The sequence below is a fragment of the Hirundo rustica genome, chromosome 2, assembly GCF_015227805.2.
Source record: "Hirundo rustica isolate bHirRus1 chromosome 2, bHirRus1.pri.v3, whole genome shotgun sequence".
Lineage (NCBI taxonomy): Eukaryota > Metazoa > Chordata > Aves > Passeriformes > Hirundinidae > Hirundo > Hirundo rustica.
Window position 1 is genome coordinate 31,515,934 of NC_053451.1, and position 23,460 is coordinate 31,539,393.

A 23,460-nucleotide genomic window follows, 5' to 3' on the forward strand; every position below is an offset into this window, starting at 1 on the left:
TGAAAGATGCAAATTATCTTTGTGCGTGACTAGAGCCCTTTGTTTTTTCTTTTCATTCTGAGATCAATCATCTTACAGGCTATTGCAGTGCAGAAGCCCAACAATTATCCAGAATTAAAGGACAAGGGATGAATGGCATGAATGCCTCTGAGACGACACAAAGAGCTTGAACTCTGGTTTTTTGAGAGCAGGAAAACCTTAATGTGTTAAACCCGGGGATTGGAAGAAAAAAAGTCAACATCCGGATTTCAACAACTACAATAACCCTCACTTTTTATACAAATTTCTTTTCTAATTCCCCATATGTTGGAACACGGTGTGAGATGGGCAGTCCCATACACTTGTACAGGCTGGGTGGAGAATGGATTCAGAGCAGCCCTGAGGGGCAACACCTTGGGAGTGTTGGTGGGTGAGCAGCTCAGCATGACTCCACAATGTGCCCTGGCAGCCCAAAGGACCCAGCTGCCTTTCTGGGCTGAATCTGGGCAGGAGGGAAAGGGAGGGGATTCCCACCCTCTGCTCTGCTCTGGTGAGACCCAACCTGTAGTGCTGCATCCAGCTCTGGGGCCCCCAACATAAGGATGTCAACATATGGAGCAAATCCAGAGGAGACCATGAAAATGCTGAAAGGGTTGGAGCACTTCTGCTATGGAAACAGGCTGAGAGAGTTGGGGCTGTTCAGCCTGGAGAAGAGAAGGCTCTGGGGAAACCTGAGAGCTCTTTCCAGGACCTGAAGGGGTTACAAGAGAGCTGGAGGGGGACTCTTGACAAGAGCATGGAGCGATAGGACCAGGGGGGCTTTAACCTGAAAGAGGGAAGGTTTAGATTAGATGATGGATGATGAATTAGTCACCTGCTTGCACAGGTGAAACCGAAGGAAGAAAGGAGAAGCTGTGATTTCTTCCATGATCCAAACCAGGAATGAGAAAAAAATCTACAGAAGAGAAGCCAACTGCAGAATGCTCTCAGTAGCAGATTGGAAATGTTCGTAGCAGCCTTACATTTTCAGCTTGTTTTAGGCATCTTGAAATTACAGATGGAAGAACTTTTCCACAGCCCTGCAGTACTTGAGTCTCAATGGCAATACAGAAGGCACTCACTCTTTGCCTGGTATGTTATATGGAAGGGGGTCAACGACAGCATGAGGGGAACAAAACAGTAGAAATTTGATCCAGTACTTAGCAAGAGAAAAAGGTGCCAAAATTTTGATATTGAAAATATCTGCTGTGCCTATCACAGCATCCATTGCGGTCTGGAGCCTATGCACACCATCTAAATTAGAAACAGTACTGAGATGACAAACTGCACGAAGTACTTGTGAAGTGCAAAAATGAGAGGAAGAAAAAGGAAAAAGTCTGTAATGAGCTCACTCAACTTGTCAAATACCTGCCCAGACACAGCTTCCTAATGAGAGCTACATCAACCCTGTCTGCTGGGAACTGAACTGAGGATGCCAAAGACAAGTCAGACAATAACAACTCAGCTGTCAGAAGGGCAGGAGATTTTCAAAGCAGTGCCCTAAAGGTGAAACACCAAAAAACAGTTTGTAAGAGCAGAAGCACAAAGAAAGTAAATTTAATTCAAGAATACCTAAAGCAGCGGCAAATTTTTACAGTTATGAGCCTTTGGGCTACAACTTACAAGTACTAAAAAATGAAAATCACAAAAAACATGCTGTGATCTTATTAGTCAAGGACAATGCAGGCATCTATGTTCACCACTACTATTAAAAAAAAAAAAAACAAAAAACAACCAAAACCAAACCAACAAACAAAAAAAACAGAATAGCATGAGTCTTCCAATTTTATTGTAGGAAAGCATGTAAGGAGTTATTTACACTAAATCCAACTGCAAATTATTTCTTCACTGTTTTGCTTACTTCCTAAAAATACACCCCTTTATAAAAAGAAAAAAACCTCATGAACATGAAGTGATTCATGAACACTGGCAACATTTGGCCACTTGCACTAGAATGTTTCACAGATTAGGTCCTCCTAAAAAAACTTACCAAAGGATTGATACAAATCATACCAGGTTCCTCAGTCCCCTAAGCCTGGCACACAGAAGCAATGCACAGACACACTTGCCAACAGGAATTCCAGATGTATCATGTTTTAACTAAATTCTTGTCCCTCTGTTCTCCCAGCTCATGTCCAGAGGGGAACACTGACAAGCTGCCCAACTCTGCTGAACAGAGCGTGTTCAGCTACTACAACTGACAAGAAAGACTGAGTGCCAAAAGTGCTGCTGAATTGAAAATCATAGGTTTTCACATCGCACTGAGACTGGTTCAGGCCAGGATCATCACACAGAAACAGATCCTGTAAAACTTAGTGGGTTGTGGTTAGGAATTTTCCAACTGGTACTTAATCACATTGCTCCTCAAGCTGCACAAAGGTGCAAAAGAAGACAAACTGCTTTACTGCTGTAGGTCAGTTAAACTCCATGTCCTGCTGACTGAAGTTCTGCCACCTGCACAAACAGGTTCCTCCTGCCCCTGCACCATGAACAACCTGTGCCATCCCCAGAGCTGGACAAGCTTCAGTATGAGCTGTAGAGGATGGAGAACAGCAATTGGCAATTTCCTTCCTAGGTGCTGTTCCCACACAAGAACAATAGTACTTATTATAATTTTTTTCTCTTAAGAAATTAGGTACCAGTGCACAAATGCAAGTTTTAGACATTAAAAAAAAAAAAACCAAAAAAAAACCCACCACACCCCAAAACACCAAACCAAAAAATACCAAACCCAAAAACCCTCAGAAACAAACCAACCTCCCCACAAAATGCTGAACTCCTCAGCTTCACTTCAGATTACTGTAAAAATAACATTGATTTATGTGCCCAAGCATTTACATAGTAAATACATAACAGACAACCTAGAGGCCTTGGAGAAAGACTTTTGATAGGTAAAAACTGAAGGTACAGCCCAGTGAAATTACTACTGGAATGCTGATTGAGAACTGTCCTGTTTCTGTTGAATCAATATAGAAAAACCTGCATTTTCCTGAAATCTCTCCTAACTAGCTGAGTAACTCCTGTATTTGCCCGCTGCTTAAGAGACTAACTGTTCTCCAGCAGCTTTATTTTGACATCTGACTTCCTTTATGCAAGTTTAGGCTGTTTTGGCTTGGTTTGCTATCTTGGACACAGCATCTTGTTTTCATGTAACCCAACAAACCCCATAAATAGGTTTTTCAGCGCCAGCCTTTACCGCCTGGCAGGTTTGGGCATTATGTACACTTTGACAGGCTTGCTGAAGGGGATGGTCCCCTCTATGCCATTTTCAGAGGGTGGGAGAGCCTCCAAGCTCTCACTCCAGGTAGATTTAGGGATTCTGGTAGATGCTCTGCTCCTGTTGGAATTGTAAGCCAGCAGCAACCGCACTTCAATCTGACATGGTTCTGCAGAGAAAAAAAACCAGAACAATCAAAACGTGATTGTCATTGCACAGTGAGCAACCATCATCAAATTAATTTTAATTTCATGTATGCTGGGTATGTACAGACCTCTTCTGGAGTGACCAGAATCCAGTCCAGAGTCAGAAAACAAGCCTTTGGCATTACATTCAGCACAGCAGAACTAACAACTGTTCTAGGTTTACTCCCCTCTCTCTTTGTCATCACTTAAAAAATCTTACCACTAACTTGCAACTTCCAAAAATAACTGCTGGAAAGTAACTCCAATGACATAATAACAATCATTAAAACCCCCACAGAACTAGCAGGCCCTGCTCACTGTATTTATGTCAGGAACAACCCAGATGACATCTGGTAAGATTTGTGGCACAGGAGATTACCTGAAAAATTCTCCTTGGTTGGAAGCTTTCACACATCACACCTCCTCTTCCTCTCTTTCACCAACTATGCAGCTGGGAAGATCAAGGTTCCTAACACTGTCCATAGGATGATTTCACTTTACTCTTGTCACAGTGGTCATAACAGAACTGGGGTTTCAGTACACATAGTACCACCCTGGACTTACTGCTGGATTTACCCAACAAAATTCTCCTTTCTAGACTGAAAATCAGATTTATTTAGGTTTTCTTTATGGACTGTACTGGTTTGGGCTGAGATAAAGTTAATTTTCCGTCATAGTAGCTCGCATGATGCCTTGTTTTGGATTTGTCACTAAAACAGTATCAATAACACAGGGATGCTGTAGCTATTGCTGCACAGTGTAATACCCTTGAGTTTTCTCACATTGCCCTTCTGATCCTCTACCTGATCCACTGGGGAGTGAGCACCAGGTGGTGTGCGGGGCTTAACTGTATACCAGGGATAACCCGTAACAGGACCACAACAATGAAACGTGCGTTTTGCTGAAACCCACGGGATTTTAAGATGCCGTGTCCAGAACTGCAGGGGGTCTCCAGCTGAGCCATCATCAGCACCAGACAGAACACAAGAAATAACCCTTTTGCACAGTTACTCTACATTTCAGCCAACACCTCCCTGAGCTCACCTTTTCGTCATTCCACCAACTCTTATTTGCAGCCTGCAGTCACCTCTTTCACTTCTGCTCTACACCTGGCAGTTAATCAGTGCTTTGCACTTCAGCATTTTCCTTCCCAAGCACACTCTTTCTGCTGGCCTTTAATGAGTTTCATTGTCTTGAATTAAAGCAATTTCTCCACTTTGAATTCTGACTCTGTTTCTTGAGCCCCTCCCAGCTGTCTTTCCCGTTTTATATGTCTAAGTGCCAATGTCAAAGTTAGTGATTAAAATAATGCGTAGAGGAGACACCAGAACAGAATCCCTCAGGGCCATGCTTAAAATGCCCTTCCAGTGAACACTGAAAAAGTACAAATAAAGATTTCAGCTCCCTGTGGTGAAGTAATAGGATCAACGCTTAAACCCAGATACTTTCAGTCCTAGAAACAGTACCATGTTTTATTCTCCAAAACAAAACAAAGACAGCAGGATGAGTGAGTACACTGTGGAAGTACTATATTAAAAAAAAAAAGGGTATGTGAAGGAACACAGCAATAAACAGAATTCTGTTGGTTAAAAAAAAAAGTCAACAAATCCACTGAGAAATTGCTCCAAAAAAAAAAAAACCTCTCAGAGGAAATCCCCACATTTGAATAAAGGTGAAGGGATTAAAAGAAAACAGGACAAAAGGAGCTGCGAAGGAAATAAACTCTGCTTTTGTTGTTTGAAGTTCACAAGCCAATTACTGAAGTGCTTCCGTGGGGAAGTGTGAACAGCAGCTGAGACTGAAGGTGAATGTTGGTGTCACATCATCATCAGAGCTAAAGGTGGGGGGTTTAAGGCATTTAAAGGGTGAAAGTTGAATCAGCAATGAAACCATACTGCTGTACTGTTCTTAGCCATGCTCAGACACCTGTGAGACCCAAAACAATGAGTTACAAAGAGTCAGTTTACCGTGATCCCCTGCCTTCACCTGAGGATGCAGACCTGGCTCCGAGAGCTGACTGTGCTCTGCACACAAGTGGGTGAGCTCACCTTGGACACAGCTCTCATGTGAAGGCTCCCAGGACTCTCCCAAGACAGCAGCCCCTCTATTTCCCTACAGGGCAGCAGTGCCTGGCAAACAGGGAGCTGTAACTGCCCAAAGGCCTGATCCACAGCAAGGGCAGCACCAACCACAGCCGCAGACTCCAGGATCCCCAGAGCCCCGCAGACCGTGGGTGTGTAACGTGTGTCTAATGAAAGTGCAGCCCCGTTAACGTGTATCATTAACGTTACCTGTCCAGGCTGTGTGCGAGAGGTAAACCTGAGTTATCAGCCTGTGCCTCCCAGGGCCGGGATTTCGGAAGTCAGCTGGTTTAGGATGGATTAGCTGTGCTTGTCCATCTGGATACAATATCTAGAGGGGAACAAAAAAGGGGAAAAATAAAAAAACAAACAACAAAGGAATGACAACTGCACTAGGGATCTGCACAGTGGAACAGTGCATTACTTGGCTGTTTTCTCTTTCAGTCAGGAAGGTAGGACAAGCAGGCTTTGGAGCCAGGAGTTCAGCTGCCCTGGATATAACAGCCACATGCTGCCATTCAAATCCACAGCACAGGTGGAAAAAAGGCCACACTGACATCAGCTTCTTCCTCAGCACTGTAACTGAGGTTTTTGTTTGCTTCTTTGTTAAGCAGTGATGCTGCATATTTTACTTGGATCATACCACTCCTACCTCTGCAGCTGCATCTGAAACTACTGATTCAGCAGCAGGAAGAAAACCTGGAAATACAGAGAGCCAAGAGACTGCTTATTTTTGTGCCACTTGGAACAACTTCTTTTGCTCCTCCTCTTCCCACTAGACCAGCTGGAAGCTCACCAGAATTTAATGGTGTTCATGTTCATCACATGCACAATGCACGTGGAAGCACAGAATGACATCCAAGTGCTCAAAGCAAACTCTCAGAACTGCACCCAAATCAACTCTCAGTGCACTACAGACAAACCAATTTCTGAATGACTGGTCAAAACACAGAAATCCAGCATTGTTACTAATAAAGTTTATCATTATTTGCAATCTGAAAGTATTGACATCCCTAAAGAAGCTCTCCACAAGACATAATCTTGTTTGCTTTTATGTCAAATGACTTCTTACCTGAACTTTAACAGTTCCCTGGGGATCCTGCACATGTTCCAGAGTTGCATCAACATCCAGTGCCACAACCAATCCTGACGTAAACCTCAGGGGATTATCAGATTCACCAGTAGGCTCAATGATATTTGCAGTAGCTCTATGAAGCTGTTAGGGGCAAAGTGATTGGCAAAAATCAGAAGGTGAGGGAAAGAGGAAAGAAAAAAAAAAAAATCATAATTACTACTGCTCTGAACAGACACATGCATAAACTTTGGATTTCTTTTTTTTTATATTGCCAGGAATTACTAAGTTTTTCATGTTTTTAGCAGTAGTCCTGAGGATGCTAGATAAGAAAACAAAGCAGAAATAAATAACACTTGTGTCTGACCAAGACCCTGAATTCTAAAAGCTTCATGGTATATTAGAAAGTAGTCAGAAGCCAAGGCAGTCCACAAGGATATTGCATTTTGATTTTCTGTTAAACCAACCTGCTCTGGAAGAGGAAGGTGGAGGAAGGTACTCTGCCGCAGTGTTGTCTGAAGAATCTTGACCACTTCTGAAGGCTTGGATGTCACAAGTCTGGGCATTAAGTCCAACAATTTATCTACAAAACTGCCTTGCATATGTGGGAGCTCAGAGATGAAACATCTGTGTCAAGAATAGATTAAAAACCAAATACTTTTTTCAACTTTTTCCACAGTATTATTACTTTCAGTCAAGCTACCTAATCCTTCTATTTAGTTATAATGACAGAATTAGATACCTGCATTCCTCTTCTGATGTGTCTCATACATGAGTATGCACACAAGAGATGACTTTGGTTACCTGTGTTGGGACCACGCCTTGTGCTCAAACTGACACCATCAAGGGCTATGTGCTGTGGGTAGAAGGTCAAAGGAGGGGATTCTCCCCCTCTTCTTTGCCCTCATGAGATCCCACCAGGGTACTGGGCCCAGTTTTGGAGTTCCCAGTGTAAGGTGGACAGAGGAGGCCATGAAAATGCTCAGAGGGCTGGAGCACCTCTGTTATGAAGACAGGCTGAGAGAGTTGGGGCTGCTCAGACTGGAGAAGAGAGGGCTCCAGAGAGACCTCATTACAAATTTTCAGTACTTAGAGGAGCTTATAAAGAAGAGGAAAAGTAACTTTTTACACAGGTAGATCATGATAGGACAAATGGGAGTGGTTTTAAACTACAAGAGGAAAGATTTAAATTCGATGTTAGGAGAAGACTCTTCACTGTGAGGGTGGTGAGACACTGGCACAGGTTGTCCAGAGAAGCAGTGGAAACCCCATCCCTGGAAATGTTCAAGGCAAGGCTGGATGGAGCCCTGGTCTAGTGGAAGGTGTCCCTGCCCATGGGCAGCTGGAACAAGATGGTCTTTAATATCCCTTCTAACCTAAACCATTCTGTGATTCTATGATTTTATGACTCAGCAGGGAATTGGATAGTAAGTCCAGAGATACATATATCCTTAGCTGGCTGAGCAGAATTTTATTTCTAGTTCTGACTAAATTCACACTTATTATAAGCTTGGCAGTTGTGGCTGGCTAACTGACAAGAAAACGGGACCAGATCTGCCCTACTCTAATGCCCAGCTGGAGCTGGAGGATAGAACTGTTCATTTCCTGTGTATCCTTTGCTCACACTGAGTCTCAGGATCAGCAGAACTCATCACTGTTTCACAGCATCAGAGCCATAGAATGGTTTGGGTTGGAAGGAACCTTAAAGATCACCTATGAGCAGGGACATCTTTCACTAGAATCAATCTGATCCTGCAAATTGACACTTTATACATCTATTCTCCCTGCAAGTAAAGGTGACTACTGAGAGGTGGCAAAAGCAGTAGACAGGGCCTGGAAAGATACTGCAGAATTCTTGTCTGACTTACTGCTACATGTTGAGTACATCAAGGGTAATCTGCTTTTTTACTAATCTTTGAAAGGTCAAAACACTCTCAGGACTCCAGGAGACAGAATAACAACAACAACAAAAAAATTAAGTATTTATCAAAACAGCATCCTCTCAAAGTAGATAAATCCTTATAAATACAAGAAAAAAAAATCAGCTATGCTATAAAAAATTAATTCAGAGCACATGTTTCTGAAGTACCAGCAAAACATCCTGGTGTTAAGGACTTCAGCTACAAAGGTTGTTCTTGTTTTATTATCATCCCATGACAGTTCCCAATATAGGACAGCAGGGAAGGGAGATGTGAAGAGATGAAAAACAAAATTAATATCCCCTGATGACAATGGTGGTGGGACTTTCCAACATAAAGTGAAGAAGCAATGGAGTTTGTCACCTCTGAAAGGAATCCACTTCTTGGAGGAATTTTTCACACATCCCAAAAAGAGGTTCCACTCTGTAATGAAAATAGCATTTCTTGGTTTACTTCTAAAGAAAGAAAAATGGCTCTATGGCTGTACACATTTAGGTGGTTTGGAATCCCTTTAAACCTCCTAAAAATGGGAAGGTCTTACAGTTTTTGAACCAAAAAAGTGTTCTTCACTTATCTATATCCCCCTCACAAAAACAAAACAAACAAAAAACCCAAAAAAAACAAAACCAAAAAAAATATCAAACAAACAAAAAACCAAACAAGCAAAAAAACCAACCAAACAAAAAAAAAAAAAAAACACCCACCCCCCAAAAAATCTCCCACTTGCATAAGGCACTAATTAAGCTCCCTAGGCCACTTTAGAAAATTCTCATTTTCCATCTATAAAACAAGAGGTTAAAAGGCAAATATATTATGCACCTCCATGGTTACACAGTAAATTGCTGGCAACAAACCTGAAACAGAAGTAAACTAGGACAGCAACTAATTTGCTCTACTTCCACCAGCTGGAGTTCTCATTCTACAACCATGTGTCACTTCTTTAACTTTAGCAGCCAAAACAAACCACTCAAAGCCTCTTGTGTACCTAAGCCTGCACAGGACCAGTTCCTGTCTGAGTCACACACAGCAGTTGCAGATCATTCAGAAGGACAATACTTTCCTGATGTCAAAAATTCGGCAACAAATACCTAATGAAGCAAATATGTTTGGAGCATTCTTTTGATACATGGCTTTTCCTCATTTAAACAGGTTCCAAATATCAACTCTACAATGTTTTTAACCTATGTATATGCTCATAAATGAGAGAGCTCAACCCCCAAAACCCATCTTCCCAATAGTTTTTTCATCTAATTCAGGACTGTGTCCCTATACAGCTATATCAAAGGCAAAGGAAGGTTCTTTGTTCTGAATTACTCTAGCAAATGGTTATTGGCATGCTGCCCTGTTATGTGCCTAATTTATCCTTGCTGGTTCTTTAAACAAAGCTTAAGGACAGTAATCTTAGAGCTAACCCCAAGAAGATCCTCAGACCAGGCCATCCTTACCCTCTGGTGGTGCGGGCAGTCACTATCAGCTGCAAGGCCTTCGCTTGCAGCCTCATGTGGTGAATAATGACCACTTGTCTGCTTTCCACTCCGCTGTACATGAACTCCATCTTGTAAGTTTCTTCCAGGATCTGCCAGACAGGCATCACATGGATAAAAAACCATCAGACTGTTAAGCCCTGGTACGACCATGATCACCAGATTCTGGTATTTTTTTTATCTCATACCAAGGAACACATGAAGCAAGAGGAAGTGCTCAAATTAATACGGTTGAGCTCAGTATGACTCTGCAGTTGCCAAGAACTTTCAAGTTATTTAACACAGAATACTCCCTCCCCTTGCATTGATAGCAAGTGACCAACATTGACCACCACAACAGAAAACACTTTCCAGAGAGTTCACATGCTACTCAAGAGGGCACCCGAGACAAACATTTCCATCAGAGAATATTTCAAAACCTGGATGGCTTTTGTTTCTACTCATCAACAGCAGAGAAAGCTTTGATGCACAGCAGTACCTGTCTATTACATCTTAATTACCTGAAGACTCAAAAAATCAGCAGTTTCCCAACAGATCCATGAACTTGCTTTTACCCTAGATTTATTACCAGACTGTTGAATAGCTTGCTTGGTTCCTTACTTTTTCTTAGGGCTTAGCTTAAGTTTTTCCAGGACCTGATCATTTATACATTTATATATCACAGAATCATTTATACAACTCAGATTAGATGGTACCCCATGAGGTCATCTAGCCTGGTTCCTTGCCCACAGCAGGTCTCATTAGATCCAGTAACTCAGGAGTAACACCAAATTGAGAACAATTCCAATGACAGACTCCCCCCACCCTTCTGGGCAACAGTATTTAACCATCCTTACAGGAAATCTTCCCTTTATAGCTGATCAAAATTTCTCATCATTTGCCAAGTGCCTCTTGTCCAGAGTAGTCTGGCTCTGTCTCATTTATACCCTGTAATGATACACTGTGAGACAGAAGTAAATCCATCCTCTTCTCCAAGCTGGACAATTCCAGCTTCCTCAGCCTTTCCTTGCAGGCAATGTACACCAGCCCCTGACCACATTGGTGGCCATCTTCTGAATTTGCAACCATTTGTCAGCATCTTCCTTCTACTGGGGAGGCCAACACACAGTACAGCCCTCCCTCCAGATGGCATCTCCCCAGAGCTGGATCATTTCCCAAACCAATCCCACTTGCAGTTGGTCTCCTGCAGTGCCCCATATTCAATGTACTGAACATGATGAGGTTCCCATCATCCCAGTTGCCCAGTCTGTCCAGACCAGGAGCCATGTCCTCCAGCAAACTGACTGCTTCCTCAATTTGCAGGACCCTTACCACCTATTTATTCAGCCACAATCCTGCAAGTCTGGTGAAAGAGAAATGATGGGAGACTGTATCCAAGCTTTGCAATTCCACTGCCCTCCCCTTGTTCATAGCACCAGTCCCCTCACCACAGAGAGCAGTGATGGTGGTCAGCACTAATTTGTTCTTGAGAAATGCATTTTGGCTGTTCCAAGTAGCTCTGTTGACCTTGTTAAGGAACAGCTTTTGTAAGTACTTGGTGCATAACCTCCCACAGGAAAGAGGCAAGGACAAGCAGTCCACAGTTTTCTGGATCTTCTTTCTTACTCTTCTGGAAGATGAGTGTGGTATTTGCCTGTTTACAGCAGTCATGAACTTCCCTCCCTCGCTACTCATCTTCTGAAGAGAAGAGAAATGACCCCAGTTTGGGGGATTAAGATTGGACAGACCATGGCAGTGGAAGGTCAGAAGTGTATTATTGTTTCATGGCCAAGGTAAGACTCCTACCCAAGGACCTCTGTGCAGGCTCAGCTGCTTCCACCTCACCTGTTTTGCTGCAGTAGATGCCAACGCATTCTGCTTCAGGTATAGGGGAGCTGCCACATTCCACAACTTCTCCTGCAAGGCCTACAAGAAAATAACATGAAATGATGATAAATATCCAATTCAATCTAAACAGCTGGTTGAAAAAGCATGCCAAAGCTTTCTTTTGTGCTTTTAAATGCAACACAGGGAACCAAGTCCTCCAAGATATACATTGTTCTATAAAGAAACAGAGATACCTATACAATTAGAAAATATAAAGGAAAGTGAGAATAATATTAACAAATATGTGAATGAGACTCATCAAGCCAAACTCCTTGTACTTCATAAAGAAAACCAACAGCCCACTTGTTATCAACCCCTGGAGACCAAGATCGGGGCAATCTCAGAGAGCAGGCAAAAAGTGGGAACAGTAACAACTGTCCCCAGAAACACACTTACTTCCACAGCCACATTTCTGAACTTTCCTCTGCTCCACCAAAGATCCTGGAGTTACTATGAATATTGTGTCTAATTCAGCTGCTGACATTGGTATTAAAAAAAACAAACAACAACAAAAACCCCAAACAAACAAACAACAACACACACAAAAACCCCAAAAAACCAAACAAAAAAACAAGGGGCGGGGGGAAACCAAACCAACAACAACAAATTGCAACTGCCTACAAAACCCTATTTGCTCTTGGCTTTATGTTTTTAAAAAATGTGGAAAGCTTGACTGGATGATTTATATTACTGCCCCCTTTTTGAAGCTACCTGTCAGACACAGCTATGCATAAGGCTGGCTGTAGCCAAAGCTCAAGAACATACAGACTACATCCTTCACCCAGGCTGGCCAGACAAGCCCAGTTAACTACCTCTAAAATCACAGGATATGTAGAGCCTTTAAAGGTATGGAACCTTTTGAGCCTTGAGAAGCTGGGAAATTAGGATACTTTTTCATCCAGCAGCCTTTTATCTGTTGGGAAAAGAAGCAACTGGAAAGAAATCTATTGAAAAGGGCTACTTGGACATTCAGGTTCTCTGCAGTATCAGAATTTCTAATTGTATTGTATGAGTGGAGGGTGTCCCTGCCTGTAAGAAGGGGTCTGGAATTAAATGATTCTCAAAATCCCTTCCAGCCCAAGACATTCTGTGATTCCTGATATTATCAGTCACTTTTCATTCCATGCACATTACTGACTCCTGTGCATCACTGATGTATTGACTGCTCTACAGCTCAAGCCAAGAATGGCTGATGCAGCTTTTACCCTTCTTCCAAACAGAGCACACCTCTGTGCCAGATGCAAAAACCATCTGGCTCATTCCAGTCAAACCCGGGAGAAAGGCAACAAAGCTATCTTCAAATGCTAGTCCTCGGCCCGCACAGCACACTTCACTTTGGATTTAGCTGGATTGTACTGAACTGTGTACCACTGCTCATCTGAAATACCTCTGGGTGATAAATATATTCGAAGGATTTGAGGCCTGCCATGAGATATGCCAACTGGCAACTATGCATTAGCAAAGCAACTGAAATCCCTCCTGGTTTTACGTAACAAAGCTTTCATTGAATCCCTTCTGGAAACCTGTTTGCTGCTTGCTTTAGCTATTGCTTTGTATGTGTGTACATTACACTCAAACACCAAAGAATGCCAAGAAACAAACTTAAATACTACTGCCAGTTTACAGCCCTGAACAATCTGATCCAGTGGAATCCCTGACCACGGCAGGGGCGTTGGAACAAGAGGGTCCTTTCCAAGTCAAGATTTTCTATGAAGTAAAAAATTAGTTCCTGTTTACAGCAAGAAGATGACTTTAAAAGGGGCCTTTGCAAAGGGGCTTTTGCTGCAATGGTGTCTACGTAGCTACTTGACCTGTAAATACTAAATAGATCATTTCAGCATGATAGAAGAAAGCATGACTGATATTTAGTTCAATCAAGTCTTAAGAACTCCTTTGGCACTGGTGCCAATAAAGCTATCTGCAAATCACCGTCTATAAAAATGGCACTCATGGCAGCAGTCTAACAAAAAAACATTCCAGTAGACACCAGCAGGGAAAAGTTACTCTCCTAACACAGTTGCCCTTGGTGTGATTTCTGTCAGATAATAAACTCTGCACTGACAAAATGCTTGTGAACCAACCTAAGCCCTGGGTACAGCAGCAGAGGTCTGCATTGGCAAAGTTACTGCATAAATTATTTGCCACAGGAGGGAAGCAGGATTATCAAAAATCCACAGAACCTGCTCTTTCATCACACATCACTTTTCATCATGAACATCAAAACATGAAAGCATGCCACTGTGATGAACTGAGGGCATTTTTGAAGAACGACTCAAAAAAGCCCACATGAAGTCAAACCTTGATGAGGAGTAGCTGACACTGAAGGTAAGTTGCAGTGAAATCTGCCATCCCTGCCAGTTCTGACTGCAGCTCTCCAAGCCTCTGAAGATCACTGAAGCATGTGGGGGAAAAAAAAAAAAAAAAAAAAAGAGAAAAAAATGTTGAGACAGAAAACAGTTTAATCCAAACACACTCAGAAGGCAGTGACAATAAAGCCAGCTATTCCTGCTGCTTGCTTTTATTAAAGCAAGCACCAGAAACAGCAGCAAAACACACACCACAAACCAGTTTGCACCTTGGGACTCGGCATGTCCCTTCTTCTGGGAAGCTGACACCAGCACAGCAGTGGCAGCAGTAAGTCTGTCAACCCACGTTACTCGGCAGCCCCACGGGAGCCACAGAGAGTGGCAGCTCCAGATTTAACTTAAAACACTCCAGCCTTCTACAGCAGCTAATGACCCATTTGTGCTACACTGCTGGGAAATCAAACTATTCATGTTGGCTGAGAAAGGCTGTTTGGAACGTGTCAGGCTCACGCAACCACCTGTATCTGAAACAGAGCTGTGCTTTCAAGCCAAGCTAGAATCTGATGTACTGATATTTGCCGAACTAGATGGTGTGTGTTGCCTGGTATTTCTTGTAAATCATACAGCAATATAAGCAGCTTTTCATATTATAGAAAAAAAATTGGCAGTTAATGGAACCCAAAAGGCTTTAGTTCTCTACTGCTAGCCATGTTTTCTTAAAGTGTGCATTAAAAAAATATAATTAATTTTTCTTACAGAACTGAAAATAGGTTGTATGATGTGGTTTCAACTTGCGTCTGTTCTTCTCTATGCTTTGTCACTTCTCCTACTGTGCTATTAATTTTTTTTTTCAGATGATCATTTTCTTTTGTTTATTTTAGATTTATCTTTGCATTTAGGATGCAATTCCGAAACTTTGGCTCTGCCAAACCAGGGAATTGCTGAGCCCCGAGACATTAACAAAAATCCATGAGATTATCTGTATAATACGCAGCCAAAGAAAATCTTTCCTAAGCAGAGAATCACAGAATTGTTTATGTTGTAAAAGACCCCTATGATCATCCAGTCCCACCATTAAGACAGCATTGCCAAGCCCACCACAAGTGCCACATCTACAGGTCTTTCAAATCCCTCCTGGAATGGTGAATTCACTACTTCCTCGGGCAACCCTTGACAACCATTTCCATGAAGACATTTCCCTACTATCCAATCTAAACATCCCCCAGCACACCTTGACGCTGCTTCCTCCTTGCCCTCTTCCTTGTCACCCAGGAGAAGACACCAGGCCCCACCTGGCTGCACTCTCCTTTCCGGCAGTTGCAGAGAGGTAAGTTTCCCCTGAGCCTCCTTTTCTCCAGGCTGAACATCCTCAGCTGTTCCTCATCAGACTTGTGCTCCAGCCCTTCCCAAGTCCGTTGCTCTTCCCTGGATGTGCTCCAGCCCCTCAGTGTCTCTCATAGTGAGGGGTTCTGCTTTCCCTCCCCAACAGTGCACCAACAGCCAAGTCAGACTCAACCTCACACAGAGATTCCATTTCATCTTTTTCCAGAGAGCAGAGTGAAGAGGAGGCCCCTGGGTGCTTAATTCCCATGTCACTATCCGTCACAACACACTAATGGGGAACAGGATGTCATCTCTCAGCTAACAACTAGGCAGATACTCCATTTCCCAGTCTTACACAGTTTCCAATTCCACTGAATTCTATTTCCTTACAAATCTTAAACAGATTTTAACATCCCTGTAAGAAAAAAAAAAATCTTGTATAGATGGAGAAACTAAACCACAGACAGATTTGCTAAATAGCCTGTCTTACATTTCTACCCACCCTGCAGACTGATGCTCCCCCCATCAAGCTCTGCAGCCAAAACTCTGAGTCCCAAGTAGACATAACTCCACAAGGTCGGTTATTTCTGTGGATGACAATGATAAAGGAGAAGGGAGTTATGTTCCATGACAAAATCCACTGCTGTGAGCTGCTTCTATCCCTCTGCTCTCAGCAACCAAATTGCTGGTGCAAGGCTATCTTGCCCTCTGCAAAATAACCTTTAACACTTTTTTTGGCTTTGTCCAAACCCTCCCTTTGTCTTAAGGACGGAAAAGAGCAGCTGGTTTAGTATGATTTCCTGGGGGGCAACGCCATCAGGAAAAAAGCCAAGCCAACAATTTCCATCAATTCAGAAAATGAAAACAGTCGTGGCCTGAGAGGTTCTGGATGCTTGGCCTAGGGATTACCTGTTTCAAGTGTTTAGTGCATTAAATGCTTTGAGACTGTATTTTAGGCTGGCACACAGCAGCTGCAAAACAGCTGAGGACAAACCTCACAGTTCCCACAGCTGGGTTTTCAGTGAGGAGCACACTGTTTACTCTCTGCTGCAGATGGGTGTGACAGTGATTCACAGCAACATACACACAACAGAAGGCAGCTATTTTGAAGGAATAAAAAGAATTAGGCTTTTTTTTTTTAAATTCCACATTCTAAACAAAGCACTTTGGATTGTTTTTTATTAACTCTTAAAAATAAGGCTCATTTGCTCTTTCCAAAAAGAGGAATCACATTGAAAGGATCCTTTTCAAGTGTTTTGCTTGTGTAAATCAGTCTAGAGATGAAATGGAAGAGGCAGCATAAAACCCTCACTGAGAAGCAACACCACACACCCTTATCTATACAGCAGCAGACAGCAGCATGCAAGAATGTTTTCTATGCCTGGAAAAGCTCTCTGATTTGAAAACGATGAGGAATGCCCAAGCCCTTTGTAAGTGGGACTGGCATTGAGAACCCAAACCACCAGAGGCAGGTCCTTTCTTGTTGAATGAAAGGCCACGGAACCCAGAAAACGTAAGAGCAAAGGGGACAACACCCTTCCTCCCCACAAAAGCAAAGCAAGAAAACCTCGTGCACATACATTACAAATAACGTAATTAAAGGACACAAAACTGAGAATGAGACACAAGGCTGTCACCCATAAACCATAAGAAAGTGTATTTTAGCATAAGTGAACAACCCAAGAAGAACACTTTTACCTAACTCTGACCATGCTCTGAAAAGATGCCCCCTGCTCAAAATGCACACTGGTTATTCTGGGGGGCTGTGCCAGACCTGAGACCATCAATTTGATTTTAAACAGGTCATGAACGCTCTTTCATCACAACAGTCTCTAAAGGAAGGCTCAAGTTAAATGCTGGACAGCAAATTACAACACTCATATTCAGAAGCAAAGCACCTGTATCAGAGTAACCGAGCATCCCAACACATCCTTCCATAAAGAGGGCAGCTCGAGGCCTTACCGGATGGTAAATTCCAGCAGTTCCTGGATGCCCCGTGGGTCGAGGTGCTGAAAGCTGTAAACCCTCTCCAGGCTCTGATGCAGGAACTGCTGGGAAGGATCTTCATGTGGGGTAATACTGGGAGAGACAGCAGAGGACACCAGCTTTCTACCCGGCAACTAGGCAAGAAGGAACACACACACAAAAAAAAAAAATTAAGAGAAAAGTCTAACACAAGGAATAACTCTGCAAAATGCTGACATCTATTTCACAGGAGACTCAGAGCTCCAATTCATTTCTCAAATACAAAATTTATACTAAGGCTTACAAATCTGCATCTTTGTTAGTTAATCCTCCCCACTTTACAATCCACTTGCACCAGAGATCCTCAGGTTAAACATCACCATCCCTTTGAGGGAAACATCTTCCTCGTCTATTAACTTTGACACAGTGAAGTCAAGGGAAGTCCAAGACCACACAAACCACCACTCATTTTATGAGCTGTGATAAGACTAGCAGCCAACTTCAATCCCACCCATACTTTCATGCAGGAAAAATATGCTGCAAAGCAGAACAGAACAAATTCCACCCATGAATAAACTGTTAAGATAGGACACAAGTGAAATGTAATATCTACAAAGGCCTTTCCCACCCACACAGTCAGAGCTACAGAAAACTCCCAGGAATACTGCCCTCCCACTGTTTATCTAACCATCAAACCATGTACTATTCTCACTTGGGAACAATAACATTACTATTCTCCCCAAAATATTACAAATTCCGTATTCTAACAATTTAACATTTGTCTCTAGTGCCTTAGTGCACATTTCAATATTCATTCCCGTGGTGCACAGGAGAAGAACCTTTTGGAATCGAAGTGTTACACAAAGACAGACATGGAAGAGACCAGCAACATTCCTAACAGATGCCAAAGTCCAAACCAGAGTGGTTCAACTTACCCTCAATGGAGGGACCAGGTGCGAGAGGCTGTCCCGAAGATATGCGTAATGCCTGAATGTATGGTCAGAGAACAGGGCAGGCATTGTTGGGCAACTTTTAGCAGCATTAAAAATCAGAACCAGAACAGCAATGTCTATTGCAAATGGATTGTTAAAGAAAAATAAACAACAGCAAGAAGAGCTTCTTGGGGATGGACAGTTAAAACAACAACAAGTCAACAATCCTTTCTTTGGTCAGGATTTGTCTAGGAAGTTCTTTATAGTTGGAAAATACTGAGCAAACCCCAAAGAAACAGCTGTCTGAGCAGATGAAAACCAAGCACAAAGTGCAAACATTACAGGGTGAGCCATCCTGGAGAAAGGATGTTCCTGCCAACATGGGAAGGCTCAGAGGCAACACAAAGGAAAGGAGCCAGGGAACCCAAATACAGAACATGCACATTAGGTGGAGTTTCCCTCTTCCTCACAGCTTACACTGTGCTCACCAGTTTGCACCACAGAATAAGAGAGCGGTTTGCTTGGAAGGGACCCTCAAGACCACTAGTTCAAACCCCACCCTGCCATGGGCAGGGACACCTCCCACTAGACCAGGTTGCTCAAGTTTTTCTGGTGCCCTAACAGTATCCAAAATTATACATTTACTGCCAAGTTTTTGAAAATTGCTGCATTATGTAAGATGCCCTGAAAAATATCACTCTACACAGACTTTAAGCAACCCAAAGAATCAAACATGGAAAGATAATTCTGAAATAGAAAATGCATTTTCACAGTCTGAGACCTGCAGAAATAGAGAGCAGCCACAGGCTTTCGAAATTAGCCCAAAGACTGACACCTGCAAAAGGGCTGATTCCAAGCATAAGCTCTGATTCAAATTTCCTAAGTGCTTTGAAGCAAACAAACCCATATTTTTAAATATCAGTTTACACTGCAAAGATACTATTCAGGTTTACCTCAGCTTCTGGCTCACAGGCCTGTCTTCACATAATACGCCTCTGTAAAATTAGGTGGCAAGTTACCTCCAGAATATTCTCTAACATAATATTCTCTAGTTCCTGGCAGGAAGGTGCACTGAGTTAAACAACAGCATTCTTCCCCCTGCAATGTTCCTTTAATTCTCAACTCACAGGACAACTTACTCCAATTATTACTAAACCATGTAATTACAGATTCATTTCTCTCCACCTGATTCTAACCCGTTTCAATTCTCACTGTACAGAATTTCTGGTTGATGGCCTGTGACTGTTGAGAGAAATAAGAAGCAGCTTCTGGAGAAAGGTTCCAGCCCAATGTGTCTCAGCATGAATCAGAAATAACATTTATGTTCTGCCATTGCACAGAAGGGAAGCAAGGGGAATAACAATGGAAAAATGCATTTCCAGGGCATCTCCTGTTGTTGAGGAGAATGGTGTATCAACAATAATTTGTATTCTAAAGTACTGGAAGAGCTAACATTAATATAAGAATTTCTGATATTGAATTACTTCAGAAAGATGAAGAATTCAAAGCATTATGGGGATTCAGGCACTGCTGTACTTAGATATGGTGCTGTTTTATAAACTGCACAGCAGTGAGCATAGCAGAAATTTTACCTAAAAAGAAAACAGACATGCAAAAACACTCTTCTTATTTAAAAGCTAAAGCATCTTCAAAATCAATGCAAACTAAACAAATGGTTTGACATCAAAGGGCTCATCTGCAACGCCTAAACCTTGACAAATTGCTTGAATATTCATCACAGCATAAAAAGAAGGCAAATTATAGTCCACTGATACTTATGAAGATGGTTCCAGCTAACAGTTTTTCCATCACTTGCTGAATCCCAAACTAAGTGCAAAGGGATTCAGAAGTAGGTACAGGATTGTCTGCTACAGTGAAAAAAGATTAAAGAAATGTGACAGTCAGGAAATCAAGAATAAAATCTACTACAGTCAGAGTTATCAACTGGCTTCGTGAATAAAGATACAGGCTGGGTCATCCATGTCTGGCTCCGGAGTGTCAAAGAACGGATGGGTGCTCAGCAGCTCTGGGACTAATGGAAGCACCAAAGTGGGATGCCTGCTTCCCAGGAACTTCAAGCATCTGGAATTCCACAGATTGAAATATATGTTAGTAAACAGGCACATTTCAAAATACAACATTCTAAAGCATTACTGCTTCATGTTGCAGTTTTAGACAGCAAGAAAATCCTGCTGTCCGAGCTCACTGTTTCTTTACAACAGACCATTTGCATTAATATTTTACAGGATCCAAGGAAACTGAAAGGACAAGCAGTAATAATTTTTTTTTTTTTTAATTTAAACTGTTCACAAAATAGTTAACACTTGGAGTTATACAATCCAGTCAGCTTTTATACTAAAGACTAATGAATGAGTGCATTTCTTTTTCTTCAGAAATAAGGAAGATAGGAGGTAAAACCCCAAACTCCCCAGGCTCCAAAACCAACGTAGAAGTACACTGGAAGTCAAGGCAGGCTAACCTAAGTGTTTCCAGTAATATCTAAGAATTCCATCTCAAACCATGTGTGTGGAGGACCATTCCCTTTATTGCTTCCATTAAACAACCAAAAAAATCTAACACAAAAGTTCCCTCTTTTTACTTAGAAAAATTCCCCTGACAGCACAATGCCACATGGCCAAGCCACTTATCACACCTGATATAGTCAACTGCTGGTAAATACTATTATTTAACAATGTCAAGAGAGCAAAAACACTTGCTTAGAAGAGCTGAGATTTTAAACTGAAAACTGAATTCATCTTTTGTGTGAATGCATTGAGTGCTGGAATGGGGGGACAGTTCCAGGCGTGGTCATCAGTTCTGGATTCCCAGTGCAAGTATTGACAAGCAAGAACAACACAGAATTTCCACACTAGTCAGGAATAAGTACATGTTTACAGAGTAACAGGACTGTACACCTGCAATACTTGTTACCTCCTGAGCAAGCTCAGTATTTCCTAGCACCTCACTTACTAAAAAGAAGAGGCAAGTAAGGAGACACACAAGGACACCAAACACACTCACTTCCATATGGATTCTCTGTCTGTGGGATACTTGGTCAGGTTTTTCAGCAGCTCCACCAGTGCAAGATGGATGCCTTCTTTAGTTGAAACATTAGTGCAACACAACAGCTCATGAAGCGCTTCCCGAATGTCCCTCGAAGAATCCTAAAATAAAAACCCAACCCAGACACCACTGAGTGAAACAGGCCTGCACACAGGTTTACCTTAAGAGTGGCAGCCTCTGTTCCTTAGCTGAGTTAATAAAAGAGGTCTGTGAACAGCAGTGCCTGTTCCTAGTTACCAGAGCTAAGCACAGATGAAGTGACAGACCAGGCAAGGGCTGCAGGGACTCCTGGTCTCATTCCCCTATGTGCTTCCTTTACTGGAATGAGTGGGAACTGCTCACCTGCTCAAGCAGAGCAAAAATCACTACTTGGTTTGGGTGATGTATCTTTGCAGTAACAGAAAAGGAAGGCATTGGGCATCTCAGTAAAACAATCACCAGAGATTGTTTTAGCATTTTCACAGCAGCCTTTTTTTGTTTTCAACCCAGGGAACTCAATTCCCCAGGCTTTCATCCCAGTCACCAGACTCCAGAGGGTCTGAGTAAGCACTGAGGACATGTCAGTGGCTGGAGAACATTCAGCTGAATTAATTGCATCCCTTCTGCCAAAAAACACCTTGACATTCCATATCCATGTATCATCACATTCCCTGCTATCAGCATTTGCCTGGCACTGCCAGACACACGGTGAAAATTTGATAGGATACAAGAAATGGATGCCTTTCAATGCTGGACTTTACCTTTTCTAAATTACAATTTGCTAAGTATCAACAGCTCGTTCATCACTGTCTTAAACAAAAGAAGAAAGAGCAATCCTCTTGTAAAGGCTCTTAAATGACAGCCAACACACTCAAATGATCAGAGGGGTTTTGTTGGTCAAAGACAGACTGCGACCACCAAGAAGACCAAATCTAAGGACTGGAATGACCACACACATAAAATATTCCAGACCACTAAAAAACACCCACCAGAAATGTGGAACACAGACAACAAGGCAAAAGACCATGAAGGGACAGAGATGAGCACAACTCAACAGAAACTGAGATCAAGGACAACAGGGAAAGCAAACTCCAAAGTCTGGTCAGAAAAGCAAGGAGTACCTAGTACAATTATTCTGATAAAGTGAAAGCAGTGGGGTGAAAACAGAAGTTACCCTCAACATCCCAGTGTTCCATACTTACACTGCTGGAACCAATTTAGGCACCAAAGTTAATGGTGTTTTTTCCACATCCTATACTTTTGTACTTGAAGATGGATTTTACAGAAAAGCACCAAGCATCTTTCAGAATCAGATAAATCCATTAAAATGTTAATAATTCTGCATTTAAGCTACCCCATGCCTGATAAAAATTATGATAATATAAACTACAATACACATGGGGTTTATCATACATAAGTCAGCACAGAAGAGCCCTGTTGGAGTCCAGGGCATTCCTCTGGCTGCCCTGGAGGGTCAGAGACCTGGACAGGGGGGTCTGGGACCCTGGCCCAGAGCCCAGAGGGACATTGGCTTTGATCCCAGTCCATGGGAAAGGCTTCCTGCACTGCAGGAAGGATTGCAAGCCACAAGAGTGTGAAAGATAGTAGTTTAGCTTATCACAGGGTGAGAAAACAGTAGGTTTGGGTTTTTAGTATGGAAGTGAAAGGGAGCAAGATGGAGGATTTGGGTCGTTGTCTCCTGCTTCTGCTTTCTTCTTCCCTCACTCCATTTTCTGCAGCAACAGTGGCACAAAGTAGTTTAAAAGAGATTGGGTCAAAGTAGGGATGACCTGTTTAGTATAAGTGATAGGTATTGGCAAATAATGATAAATAAAGAACACGTAACAATTAGTATAAAAGATAGTGACAGCCCCGTTCTGGAGGAGTCGAGGAGTCACCAGATGCCCGAGCAGCTGCACAGACCTTTGTTGGGCACTGAAAAATTTGTAAGATAAGAAACAATAAACAAAGTACACAACCTTGAAAAATCAGAACCTGAAGACTCCGTCTCTTTCTTGCGTTTGGCTCAGAGCTTTGCAGAGGGCGAAAA

General features: G+C 42.4%; 1 protein-coding gene across 3 annotated transcripts in view; it reads right to left on the bottom strand.

Annotated features, from left to right (window-relative positions):
* Window positions 1–1,548: 1,548 nt before the first annotated feature.
* Window positions 1,549–23,460, bottom strand: part of INTS4 (integrator complex subunit 4) — a 33,597-nt gene continuing 11,685 nt past the window's right edge. For 2 of the 3 annotated variants that reach the window (XM_040055130.2, XM_040055131.2), the window contains exons 12-23: window positions 21,390–21,532; window positions 20,335–20,450; window positions 18,372–18,505; window positions 17,434–17,591; window positions 14,141–14,234; window positions 11,801–11,881; window positions 9,938–10,068; window positions 8,856–8,915; window positions 7,041–7,200; window positions 6,574–6,717; window positions 5,712–5,832; window positions 1,549–3,404 (exon numbers count right to left, since the gene is read on the bottom strand). In XM_040055130.2, coding sequence (XP_039911064.1) covers window positions 3,211–3,404; window positions 5,712–5,832; window positions 6,574–6,717; window positions 7,041–7,200; window positions 8,856–8,915; window positions 9,938–10,068; window positions 11,801–11,881; window positions 14,141–14,234; window positions 17,434–17,591; window positions 18,372–18,505; window positions 20,335–20,450; window positions 21,390–21,532 — 1,536 coding nt within the window. In that variant the 3' untranslated portion in view covers window positions 1,549–3,210. Of the gene's footprint in view, window positions 3,405–5,082; window positions 5,347–5,711; window positions 5,833–6,573; window positions 6,718–7,040; window positions 7,201–8,855; window positions 8,916–9,937; window positions 10,069–11,800; window positions 11,882–14,140; window positions 14,235–17,433; window positions 17,592–18,371; window positions 18,506–20,334; window positions 20,451–21,389; window positions 21,533–23,460 lie in introns of those variants that run through there. The other variant, XM_058419289.1, reaches the window with a different exon arrangement.